The 13,503-nt window shown below is 44.2% G+C and overlaps 1 protein-coding gene across 1 annotated transcript; it reads left to right on the forward strand.

Annotated features, from left to right (window-relative positions):
- Window positions 1-1,855: 1,855 nt before the first annotated feature.
- si:dkey-121b10.7 (heparan sulfate glucosamine 3-O-sulfotransferase 6) lies at window positions 1,856-13,025 on the forward strand. The gene is made up of 2 exons (XM_044103096.1): window positions 1,856-3,048; window positions 11,601-13,025. Exons 1-2 carry the CDS (start codon window positions 2,618-2,620, stop codon window positions 12,217-12,219), a joined length of 1,050 nt encoding a protein of 349 aa, XP_043959031.1. The 5' UTR covers window positions 1,856-2,617; the 3' UTR covers window positions 12,220-13,025.
- The last annotated feature ends 478 nt before the right edge of the window (window positions 13,026-13,503 follow it).

Below are 13,503 nucleotides of genomic sequence, written 5' to 3' on the forward strand. Positions count from 1 at the left end.
ACAAAGACCTCCAGCTGATATAAAGCCCGGTTCTACTGCAGCCGCAGCCTTTGGGCTCTCTGTGAAGCCCTGAGTTTGATTCACGACGGAATGAACTAAATGTTGAAACATCATCAGTACCAGTTCTCTGCTCATATTTGATTACTTATCATTATTGAATGAAAACATGAAGAAATATTCTGTGTTAAACAGACACAAAGACATGAAGGAAGAAAACTTCAAAACACACAAAAATAAATGGAATTGAAAAAAATTCAGCAAATGAAAAATGCTTCAAAGTGTCTGAATGAAAGAGAAATCCTCCAGACCAGCAGGGGGAGTCGACCACTAGGTCTACAGAACCGGATCCTCAGTAAAGACCGGAGGTCATGAGTTAAAGATTATGTTCCTGCTGTCTTACATATTAATGTTATAGCAGCACGTTTATGCCTGACCAGAACCAACCAGAACCAACCAGAACTGACCAGGACCACACAGAACCTGGCTGGTCCGGTTAGTTCTGGATTCCTCATCTCAGGTCTTTATGGACCCGGACATTAAGGAGAACCAGAACCTGAAGTTCTGTTCAGGAATGAAGAGTTCATGTCATCCGGTTCTGACTGTGACCCAAACTCAAACAGTCTCAAACTCATGAACTCATACTACCTGGTACTACCTGGTACTACCTGGTACTACCTGGTACTACCTGGTACTACCTGGTACTACCAGCTGTTCCCTGTTTGTGTGTTATTTCATGTCTAGAGGTTGAGGCTGCTGGACTGAACCCAACTCAGTTCCCTCTGAGTTCCCTCCATCAGGCTGCAGTCCAGTGTCTGTCTGTCTGTCTGTCTGTCTCTTCCTTCCTTCCTTCCTCCCTCCCTTCCTTCCTTCCTTCCTTGCTACTGCATGTCTGCTTGGTTATATTTAGGCAGCAGTTAACCGCAGCAGAGCTCTCTTCTTGGTTTCTCAGTGACATCTCTGGTAAATTCCTTCACTGGTTTCTGTGGTGGATACGGGGAGTTTGACTCGCTGCAGCATTTTATTCATCGCATGTTTTGCTGCAGCCAGAAGCACAGAAAATTTTTCACAACCAGAAAGAAACTGGAGATCAACAGAAACCAGAAAATATTTTTCATCCATTCTGCAGATTCCATCATAATCCATCCAGTTACATCTGAGTTATTACTAGAGAATCTATCTATATAGATCTATCTATATATAGATATATATATATATCCATATAGATCTATGTCTATAGATATAAGCCGACCTGCAGACGGTTCTGCTGGTGAATCTGAGCTCCACTCTGCTGGCAAACTATAAATATAGAACTGGGAAATGTCTGCTCTCCTAATGGAAACAAATCTGACAAATTGAACATAAAGAGACTATAAATTAGCTTATATTTAAAATCAATAATTCTGCAATATTAATTAGAAAAGAGAAAAACATCGCAGGGCTGCACAGTGGTGCAGTTGGTAGAGCTGCTGCCTTGCAGCAAGAAGGTCCTGGGTTCGATTCCCGGCCCGGGGTCTTTCTGCAGTTTGCATGTTCTCCCTGTGCATGGTGGGTTCTCTCCGGGTTCTCCGGCTTCCTCCCACAGTCCAAAAACATGACTGTCAGGTTAATTGGTCTCTCTAAATTCTCCCTAGGTGTGAGTGTGTGAATGGTTGTGTGTCTCTGTGTTGCCCTGCGACAGACTGGCGACCTGTCCAGGGTGACCCCGTGACCCCGCCTCTCGCCTGGAACGCAGCTGGAGAGGAACCAGCAACCCTCCTGACCCCATCAGGGACAAGGTGAACAGAAAATGGATGGATGGAGAAAAACATCATGTTTTATATTTTTATCAGGTTTTTCTAAGGTTATTTTTTTCCAATTTATACAGTTTGTTTGTGAAGAAAAGTTGATTTGAGTTTAAGAGACTCCATGGTCTTTGAACGCATCATGATTAGTTATAGTTTGTCTGAGTGTGTGTATGTGTGTGTGTGTGTTTGGGGGCTATATCAGTGTCATCCTCAGCTCCAGCAGGGTGTGTGGCCATCAGACGGCTCCTCTCCTCTGGACGGAGGCATTAAAACCTCTGAATCTGGAGCTGAAGCTGCAGAGCAGCGGTGTGGAGGGTTGAGCGGAAATGAGGAGAAATGAACTCAGGTCGACAATCACAGACTAATATTCCTCCTCCATCATTCTCCAGGCCTCCTGCCCTTCCAGCGCATTAAAAGCGCATTAAATATCATTAAAGTAACGACCATATTCCTCTGAAATTGCTCTAATAATCATTTGACATGAGACTTTTTCCTCTCTTTGACCGGATAATCGTTATTTTCGGGGTTATTTCCGCGCGCCGTGGCGCAGCGTGGGCTGGGGCCGGAGGGGGCGTGTGTTGGACGGACGGGGCGTGGATGTGGGTTTCCCGTGGAGCACCAGGACCAGAACCCGCGGAGGACCAGACGAACATCCCGGCATGCTGCTCTCCAGTCTGGGGACGTGAGGGTCCGTCAGTGATGGATGCGTGGCGCTCCGCTGTGACGCGCAGTGGGCAGGTTTGGCGCACATCGCGCCTGTGGATGAGATGATCCGGTTCGCGGCTGAACCATGAAGTCCCTCGGCGTGCCATGCTTCCTGCGCTCCGTCCTCCATGGGATGCAGTAGATGGAGAGCTGCGCTCAACTTCGGACACCTGAAGGCGCAGTCCAGGCTGCCCGTCTTCTTCACCATGATCTTCCTCTTCACCTACCTCTGCTACTGCCTCAGCAGCCGCTGCGACGCGCTGCCCCGGCCGGTGTTCAGCATCGGCGCTCCGGCGGCCGAGCGGCTCCTGGGCTCCGCGGTGCCGCTGCTCCGGCATCGGTTGGCGGACTCCGCCGGCGGCCTCCGGCCTCCCGACAACATCTCCGTCTCCAATAACTTCGGCAGCAAGAAGTTCCCGCAGGCCATCATCATCGGGGTGAAGAAGGGCGGAACCCGGGCGCTGCTGGAGTTCCTGCGGGTCCACCCGGACGTCAGAGCCGTGGGCGCCGAGCCTCACTTCTTCGACCGCTGCTACGACAAGGGGCTGGGCTGGTACAGGTAAGACCTGCAGCCGGGAAGGTGTGTTCAAACACCGGGGAGACGCAGACACGGTGGATGAGGAAAACTAAGATAACAACTTCCTGAACTAATTCTGCAGCCTGGAATGTTTCCTAATAACAACATTAAATCTAAAGCTGACACACAAAAACAGCTTTCAGTCAAAGTTTAGAGTAATGCTGGGCGAATTTCATTGTGATATTTCAGTACCATAAATAAAATTAAATACACTAATTATTCCTTTTTACTTAACTGTATGGTTGTGACTGGAAAAGCACAAATTCTGCTCTTGGAAATCATTTCTGTTTGATAAAAGCTTCTTCAGGATGTCACCAGGTGACATCACGTCACTGTACTTAATCAATTTTACTGAGTTTATTGGTTTTTTGTTGATGCTCCCTTGAAATAAACAGTTTAAAATAGTATTTGTGTCAGTTTTTTAACAAAACAACAATAAATGAAAATTGTTCAGAAATTTGTAATGATAAATGCAAAACGATACAATAACTGTAGATGACTGAATGAACTTATTCCAGAAATGATTGCATAAATGATAATATTGTTTTGAGACCATTTTCACATAATATATTGATAACAGCATAATAATGCAAGTTCTCCCTCTCAAACATTTATAGTTTTTAACAAACATTTATCACTGGACATGGAAGACATTTTAAATATCTAAATAAATGAAATAAGAAAAACCATAAATAAAATGGAAATAGAAACCAAAACAATAAAGTCTTAGTAAACAAATATTAACCACCAGAAATTAAATTAAGCTCATTTGAATTTGTTATGTAATTAATTGATTAATTGCTTCTTGTTGATTTCATTTCTTTCTTCTTCATAATTTTAAGCTTCTTGATCTGTTAAATAAAATCAAACCAACTTGAGAAAAAGTTTAAGGTTTATGAAAAAATATACACTTTAATCTAATTAGTTTATATGTTGTGGTTATATAATTATATAATTATCTGTATTTGGTCTCATATTGTGTTGTGTTTTATGATGCTGTTTTGGTAAAAAGGTTTAAATGTCAATGAATTATTGTCTAAATTAAACAAAGGATAAATATTAATAACAGATGCACCGTTACATATTTATTTTTATTGTTAAAGGTTTAAATTTGAAGTAAATTTTATTTTCTGAAATTTTCAGGCTGTTTATGTCCTTTTGTTGTGTTAAAGGAAACAATTTATTTATTAATAACATTAAGAAAAACCAGAATAAAAAATGTCCTCATATTAGAGAAAACAGAGTCTGTTTTCATCAATCAGAACCAATCAGAACCAATCAGAACCTTCATCAGAACCAATCAGAACCAATCAGAACCTTCATCAGAACCAATCAGAACCTTCATCAGAACCAATCAGAACGTTCATCAGAACCAATCAGAACCTTCATCAGAACCAATCAGAACCTATCAGAACCTTCATCAGAACCAATCAGAACCAATCAGAACCTTCATCAGAACCAATCACATTCTGTCTCCTACCAACGAATCTCTGATAAGTGAAATATGTGAGATATTTAAAACAGTCACTGCAGCAAGTTTTTTTTATTAAACTCATATTTTTACTCGTCCATCTTATATTTAATAAGGAATCCTTAATGAATCTGTTTATTGATTTATCTCCATATCAGCTGGTTTTTAACTTTATATTTAATTGTTCTTCATCTTTTATCGCTGTAATTAATGGTTTACATCTGGGATCTGAGTTTTATTAGAACTGGGCTTCAGGTTCTGAGCGGGTTCTGACGGGCCTGTTCTCTGGCCCGGTTCCTCTGCTGGGAACCAACTACAACACGAACAGAACAAAACAGAACAAAAGCTTTACTGTGGCGTTTGGCATCCTGGAGCGGCGCTGCGGTTTCCCGCTGGACGACGGGAAATCAGAGGAGAGGAAAACCTGCGCTGCATTCAGGGCCCGTCGGTTAATCCTAAACTTGCAGTATTAAAACTGAATCAAACATCAGAGCAGAGCGTTAGGAAAACCTGCGCTGCATTCAGGGCCCGTCGCTTTTAAACCAAACCAAACTTGTTTCCTCTGCCTGAAGATTTAAATCAGGTTATTAATCAGCTGATCATGATTTTATTTTCTGTCTGTCTCCATGGAGACGGTGTTTTTATTGGTTGTTTAGTTGAGACAGTTGATCTGAGTGAATGATTCTGAAGAACAGATGACCCGACTCACACCCTCACTCTGTTTTTATTGATCTTTTATGAAATTGACAACACATAGAAACATCTAAGTGTAAAGTTAAACGACTCCGTCAGCTTTTCTGTTAGAAATTAAAATCTGAAATGTGTGGAATGTTTATGTTCAGCTCCATTAACTCAAATACCCTTAAATAAAATCCACCACCACCAGTTTCCCTCAGAAATCACCCAGTTTGAGTCATTCAATCCAAGTCCATCTGCAAAGGTTCTGGTTCTGGAGAACAACCAGCCTGATGGAGACCAGTTAACCCAGCAGACGGGTAGGTTCCGGTTCCGTTTAAAGCTTTAACCAGCTCCAATATGACCTTTGAACATTTTGTCGCTTCACTCTGGACAGCCACCACCATGTTTCACCACCACAGTGAAACATGGTGGTGGCAGCGTCATCCTGAGGGAATATGCAGCCAGAGGTACAATCACTTCAATCACAGCATATTTACATGTTACAACGACCTAGTCAAAGTCCAGACCTAAATCCACTTGGAAGCTGACTGTTTGCATTCCAATCTGTCAGTGGTCTGCCACACTTTTCAGATACTTAATCAGATCTTTTAGAGGAGTGATGGTCTGTAACCTCAAACAGGAAGTGGAACTGATAAATATGTAAATGAGTCTGAGATCAGAGTTGATGATGGATGGAGGTTGGATGAAAATGGACCTTTGACCTGAGGATGACTGATGAGGAAGAGGAAGATATTCTTCCTCTTTAGACAGGTGAGATGTTGAGTCTGCAATGGTTTTGCTGGTTTTCTGGTTCACTGGACTGGTTTCAAGAGTTAACTGGTTAACATGTTGTCCCGTGGCGAGCAGCAGCAGCAGCAGCAGCAGCAGCAGCAGGCGCTCCGTTCGGAGCGTTTCCAGGTCCAGAGCTTCACATGTAGCTCACACTGAAAAGTATTCACACCCTTCCTGATTTCTGCTGCCTTTTTGTCCGTCTCCACGTTTCACATCAAACAAAATGACCTGATTTAACACAAAAATGAAGGTTTTTCATTTTTTATTAAGTGAACTACAGTAATCTTTCCAAACCAGCCGTGTTTCTAACTGCGATGAGTCTCTAAACTTGGCTCCTCCTCTGTCCTCTCTCTACTGCCACTGTCAAACCAAGTGAGAAAATCAGAGAATTGAATTTGTTTGATAAATGTGAAGTGATTAATGTGAGCGTTAACAGAAACCAGCTGATCTGTAAATCATAGATATATATTGAGAGAAGAGCTGAACTCACAGTGGGAGCCCACATTAAAGTCTGCCCAGGGCCGGGCGTGCTGTGGTGGCACAGGGGACAGCGCGACCCACATCTGGAGGCCTTGAGTCCTCAACGCGACCGTTGCGGGTTCGATTCCCGGACCCAACTGACATTTGCCGCATGTCTTCCCCCTCTCCTGTCAGCCTGCTGTCTAGTGTCTAGAGACACTAGAGCCACAAAAGACCCTCTGGAGGGGAAAATTAAAAAAAAGTCTGCCCAGGGCCTCAAACAATCTTGGGCCGGCTCTGGTTCCAAAAAATAAAACCCCAAAAAAACATGAAAATTATAAACCAGCCGAATCATGAAGAAGAAAAGAGAAACATGAAACCATTTACACACCCTGAGAGCCTGAATGACACGGCCTCAGTCAGCCTGGGTGTGTGTGTGTGTGTGTGTGTGTGTGTGTGTGTGTGTGTGTCACTGCCACTAATTGCTCCCTCCCTCTTCTGTTATCAGATGGGAAAATCAGAAGTTGTGTTCCTGCTGGTCCACACTGGTCTCCTTGTGTGGTTTTATCTAGGAGCAGCCAGGGGCCACAGGGGTGGCGGGGGGTGGCGGGGGGGGGGGGGGGAGGGGGGGGGGGCCACAGGGGTGGCGGGGGGGCCACACCCTGCCTGATCGCAGGGAGGGAGGAACCAACAGACTGGTGCAGAGATGGGCAGATTACAGAGTGACACTTCCTGCCTCCATGATGGCCTTCATTACAGAAAAACCTACAATGTGTCTGAAATGAACGGGCTAGCTGCTACAAGCTAGCACAGAAAATGAGCCGGTTATTTATTGAGATTTACTTTCAGGGACAGTAAATAAATGGTAACTCCAAAGGATCAAGCTGGAGGTATTAAATTATGATCAACATTCCTCCATGTCTGATAACACAAAAGTTTTAGCATCTTGCAGCATTATGAGGCTATGGCTAGCAGCTTGCTAGCTCATCATAAACAAAGGAAGTAACAGAAACATTAAAACATTATATAGAAATTTTTAAAAGATCTGACATCCATACACTTTAATTATACTCCAATGTTTACATTTTATTTTAATAAGAGGCTAAATCTAGCATGTACCGTAGTTAGCTTAGCCCACACAAACAAACTAAGCTAGGTCCTAACATTAACCCATCAGATTAGTTATTTAACCACTAAAAATCCATAGAAAGACATGAAAAGTTGATCTAATTGAGGTTTTTACGTCCAAGCCAACGTCTTACAGAGCTAGCATGTGATGCTAACGTGTAATAATCTCCAGCTGAGTTTCAGCTTCTCTTCACAGCAACTCTGACCAAGCAGTACATTTCCTCTCAGAATCACGAGCTGAAGATGAGTTTTGCTGAAACCTTGAGATGTTAACTCTCAGGTTCTCCTGTTGTTTTGTTCTGGTTCTGGTTCCTGAGGAAACTCTGACCGGCCTGCTCTCTCTCAGGCCTTGAGACGCCGGTATTAACCGTTACGCCTCTGTTTTCACTCTCAGCCAGACACATTCTTTAGCTCTTTCCTACCGACCTACCCCAGTGATGCAAACCTCCTCAGTAAAAACACTTTTCACCGCCGAGCGCCGGCCAGATGGGCTACAAACCACCAAGAACCGAAGGATTTACATCACGCCGTAGTGACGTAACCTCTGACCTTCAGTCATTCTGACAAAATTATTACCAACAATATCAATAATAATAACATCCTGTTAATGAGTCATCAGTTTTAAATGGATTATTGATCTGTGCAGCAACACACTGCCAGCCAGCAGGCTGAAAGAAAGCTCCTTCACTTTCCAGAGGAAAAGTAACGTTTCCAGTCCCTAAAACAAGAGCTAACTGTAACGTATCAGACTCAATAAAGACCAGAACTGAAAATAAGCGTTATTAATGGTTTTAGATTTTATTGGAAACCTCGTCCAAATCTAGTTTATTGGTTGTTTTAACAGGTTTGGTAATAATTCGTGCTTCAGTCGTGACTTCTGATGTAAATATGAAGCTGGAATATTTTACTGGTGTTTATCAAACTGGCTCTGTCCTGATCTGATGCTAATTTTAGTCAAACTGACAGCAGAGAAGCTGAAACCTTTGATGAAATGATTTAATCTACTTCTACAAACATGGAGACAAGAAATGATTTCATCGTCCACCTCATGCAGCCCACAGACAGACATCACCTGAGCTCCCTGCCCATCACAGGGGCTGCTCACGCTGCAGCCACAGACCGGAATCACTGGCTTCTCCTGGCAGCCGGCAGGTCTTTGAACGCACCACAGGGAAACTCCTGGAGCGGCTCTGTGGACGTCGTTCAGTTCTGGACTCTTCTGTCAGAATGAACAGGAGTCACAGCAACACCTGGGCAGCTGCAGGAGAACGAGGAAGAGGAGTAGGATGATGAGGAAGAGGAGTAGGATGATGAGGAAGAGGAGTAGGATGATGAGGAAGAGGAGTAGGATGGAAAAGTGAAGAAGAAAAACTGAGGAAACAAAACGTTGAGAAAACTCTGATCATGTTTCTTTACATGATCCCTGTGACCCCCGAGTGACCTCATCAAGAGAGAAACAGACACCACGACCTTCACCCATATAGATCACGGCTTTCAGAGCCTTCTTAACCCAGAAACACTTTCCTCAACGACGCTGCTCTCTCTCACACACACACACACACACACACACACACACACACACACACACACACACACACACACACACACACACACACACACACACACACACACACACACACACACACACACAGGGAGCTTTGCTTCGTTGCTCACAGATGTGAGTCAGTGGCATTGAGATAAAGTTTAAGAATGGAGGAAAGTGGCCCCAAACTGGCCCTAATGGGCCCCAAACTGTGGGCCCCAAACTGGCCCTAATGGGCCCCAAACTGCCCTAATCTCAGTTTCCCAGTTGAGAGATTAAGAAATGTCAGCATCAATCAGAGAAGTACGGAAGAGAATTAGTGCCACTGAAAAAGAAGAATTCTGTCTTTTTTTGTCAGAATCCAGATTGTTGGAATTATTTATGCAGCATCAGAAAAATCAAGTCTGAAAACTCAAACCTACTAAATAAATCTGTGAATGGCTTTCAGTGTGGATAAGTTCATAAATTCTATGACAAGGAAAATAAAAGTTGTTAGTATTTCTACACACTAACAACATAACTGAAACACATCTATGAATATTTGGTTATTTACTTGGATTTTGACATAGACTGACACAGAAAAAGCCTACAGAGATTAAAGTCCTTTCTCTCCCTCCATAGCACCGCAGCAGCAGCAGCATTAGCATTAGCATTAGCATTAGCAGCCGGCCTCTGCCTCTATCCGCCGTGTCTCTGCTGGTTCTGCTTGTGGCTCCGGATCAGAGCCGCTGCATGTAAACAGAGTCGATGGAACAACAGCTTGGAATTAAACTGATTTTCTGCTACAAACAATCCACCGTCTCCCTGCAGCCACAGGAGACACAAGAAGTACTGGAACACATTGTCCCATTTTATTCCAGTTATTCCTTAAATGAAACAAAACCTTTCTGCAGCCGAGAGGAGAGATGTTTCTGAGACACAGATATTACAGCCTCCCACTGAATTCTGAATATGTTCATTAAAGAACAAAACTTCCCCTGTTTTCTTCACTGGAACCACTTCATGGCTTTGGCATGTTCACTGATGGACTTTAGAAGAATGTAGAAAACACAGATAGTGCATCTTTGCAGAAAAACCTTTCACCATGAAACTCTACTAGTTTTTATCCAAAGCTGGAATTTACTTTTAAAAGCAGCTTTTGGGTCATAAGTAAGACATGAAGCTTGTTTCTTGGGACTCAGGCAGTCAGTCACCAGGAGGAACCCGCTGATCCAGCAGATCCCATTCAGGTTCCAGCAGGCAGGTTGAGGTATAAACTTTGGCTCCAAACTGACATTTTAAAGGATCCCTAAAGAGAACGAAGCAGAGAAACACCACCACTTTCCAAAACCTCTCTGTGTTTGGGATTCTGTGTTCTCCTCCGGTTAGCTGCGCTCCAGCCGCTAATGCAGCTCAGACATTTCTGGTGAAGAGCCGAGGCGGTGCGCTCAGCGCCGCACGCCAGAGGACATGCTGGACTTGGAACCAAGTGTGTAAAGTTGGATCAGAGAGACGGAGCTTCATAAGACCTTCACTGACAGACCAACCAGGAAGCCTCGGACCCGACCGCCACCACAGGCCTGCTGAGGACGGAGAGGAAGCATGGAAATCAGCCCAGGGTTCCTTCAAAGCTGCAGCTCTGGCGTCCTTCACTGCTCACACATGAACTAACTCCATTATTTAAATCTTGTCTTGACTTGGTGAAAGGAGCTGTATTTCTTGCTCTTCATAAAAAAAGACAGAAGTTATTACGTTCTATTTTTGCATGCTTGCTCTTGGTAGATGACACAAGACAAATAGGTTTTCCTTCCACTGCTATACAGCCTGTTCTGGAGTTTCAGAAGGTGTACAGATAATTAATCTGGTTCTTCATCAGAGAAAAGAGCCAGGAGATGAAAGAGAAGAGTGTGATCCAGATCCCTAAAGCTACCAGTAGAACCAGAACCTTCAGACGGACAACGATAATCTGCAGAGCAAGAAAATGGAAGCAACCAGGCCAGGGCTGCATTCACACCAGCTCTGCTTAATTCGCTTTAATCAGACTCCGGTCCGCTTTCAGTTTAGCTAGCTCCTAAATGACAACACATTACTGTTGTCAGCCATCAGCACCGCTCTTTTGATCGTTTCTTCATCCTTTCTTTGTCTGAGTAGCTTTTAGAGGTGGTTCAGTTTTCATAGGACTGAAGCAAAACTGGATTAGCATCCTCCTGGGCTAACTGTTTCTGTTTTTTAGCTTTGCTAGCGAAATGGAGCTAGCATGATGAAGCAAAATCAACCCAGACTTCAGGCGGTGGAGTAAAGAAGTTATGATGTCTTTTAATATCTCTGTTTTCCTCCCTAGCTCACTAAATTAAACTCAGGCTTTTAAAATATTAATGATAAGGAATTGTTAATAAGTGCAAAATTATTAAAAGTGGGAAAATTTTATGTATGAATGTTTAAATATCCTAATTCCTTTCTGTGCTTTTTCTGTTTTTCATTCAGGAGTTTAATGCCTCGGACTCTGGAGGGTCAGATCACCATGGAAAAGACTCCAAGTTACTTCATCACCAAAGAAGCTCCGCGCCGCGTCCACGCCATGAGCCGCCACACCAAACTCATCGTGGTGGTGCGAGACCCAGTGACCCGGGCCGTCTCTGATTACACCCAGACGCTGTCCAAATCTCCTGGGCTTCCATCGTTCCAGAACCTCGCCTTCCGCAACGACAGCGCGGCGCTCATCGACACGTCCTGGAGCGCCGTACGCATCGGCATCTACGCCAAGCACCTGGAGAACTGGCTGCGCTACTTTCCTCTGTCACGCTTCCTGTTTGTAAGCGGGGAGCGGCTGGTGACAGACCCAGCGGGGGAGATGGGCAGAGTCCAGGACTTTCTGGGCCTCAAACGCGTGGTGACGGACAAACACTTCTACTTCAACCAGACCAAAGGTTTCCCCTGCTTGAAGAAGCCTGAGGGCAGCAGCCGGCCGCGCTGCCTGGGGAAGTCGAAGGGCAGACCGCATCCTCAGATACCGACTGAGGTTCTGCTCAGGCTCAGAAACTTCTACAGACCCTTGAACCTCAAGTTCTACCAAATGACCGGCCAAGACTTTGGCTGGAGCTGAACGCCGGCCCACCAAACATCTTCCATCCGTCAATGCCAGCCTGGTTGTGAAGCTTTTCCAAAGAGACTTTTAGCTCCTCAAGGTCCTTGCAGAAGTTATTCTTATGTCTTGACTCCACTGAGCGGTACGATACGGGTCGACTTGGTTCGGTTCTGTATTTTATGCCCGGTGTATTCACCACTATTGGGCCGGCGGGGTTACACCCTAGTAAAAGGTTCCCACCCCAATAAACTATTGTACCGACCTGACCCGAAATGAGGAGTTATAACCTTGTTTAAGCTAGTAGTTCTTGAGCCACGTTAGTAAAACTGAAGTCCTAGTCAAATCCCTCAGAACCACACGCCACAGAGACACACACTACTTTAACAGTTGTTCAAACTTCCAGCCTTCAAAGAGCTGAATGTATTATGACCTGTCAAAATAAAAGCACACATACAGTTAATGTATGGGTCAAAGGGCTAATGGACCCGAACAGAACCACACAAACCAAGGGAGGCACTTTGAGTCATGGTACTATCACAATAAAAGTACATAGGTTGGGAATCAGCTGTTCACCTCCACATCTACAGTTACATGTAAAAATAATTTTAATATTTCAAAGTGAAGAACTTTTAAAGTTTATTTGTTTATGAATTAAGGAAGAACTCCTGGTCCAAACAGGCTCCTGACATTCAAACTGCTAAACGTTTCCATGCTGAACGTTTCCTCTTCGGCGGTGCTTTGCATATTTACAGACCTAAACAAAAACTCCCAGCTGTTTCCTAACTGACTGGCCTGGTGCTCATATATGCAACTTTGTATTTTTGTAAAACCTAATTTATTAGTAAACAAACTGTTGTTGTTTTTTCTGAGAATTTTGTATCTAATTTTCTGATTTAAGTGAAATTGTGACTAAAACTCTTTACCATGACGTGCTTTAGGATCATTGATCCAGAGAAACCGTCACTTCCTTCCGTTTGTATCGATTTCAGACCGGTTCATGCTGCTGCTGCCAAAAACACGACCTACATCTGCCGGGCAGATGACTCGGCCTGAGGAGCAGCAGGACGACGACGACGACTTTAATCACTTCTGTAGAAGTTGACAGCATGTTTACTGAAACGTTCCTGAAGCGTGAGGTTAATCTCCTGACAGAAACTCTGAGACGGAGGCTGGGCAGCAGAAGCCGCCGTCCATTAGCTGCTGTAGCTTAATGCAGCCTCCGTCCTGCATTAGCTGGATCCTCTGAGAGAAACGTGGAAGTGTTTCTGGGTTTCAGGCCATCAGGAGTCAAACAGCGAGGAC

Source organism: Gambusia affinis, linkage group LG20, assembly GCF_019740435.1.
Source record: "Gambusia affinis linkage group LG20, SWU_Gaff_1.0, whole genome shotgun sequence".
In the NCBI taxonomy this organism is placed as follows: Eukaryota; Metazoa; Chordata; class Actinopteri; order Cyprinodontiformes; family Poeciliidae; genus Gambusia; species Gambusia affinis.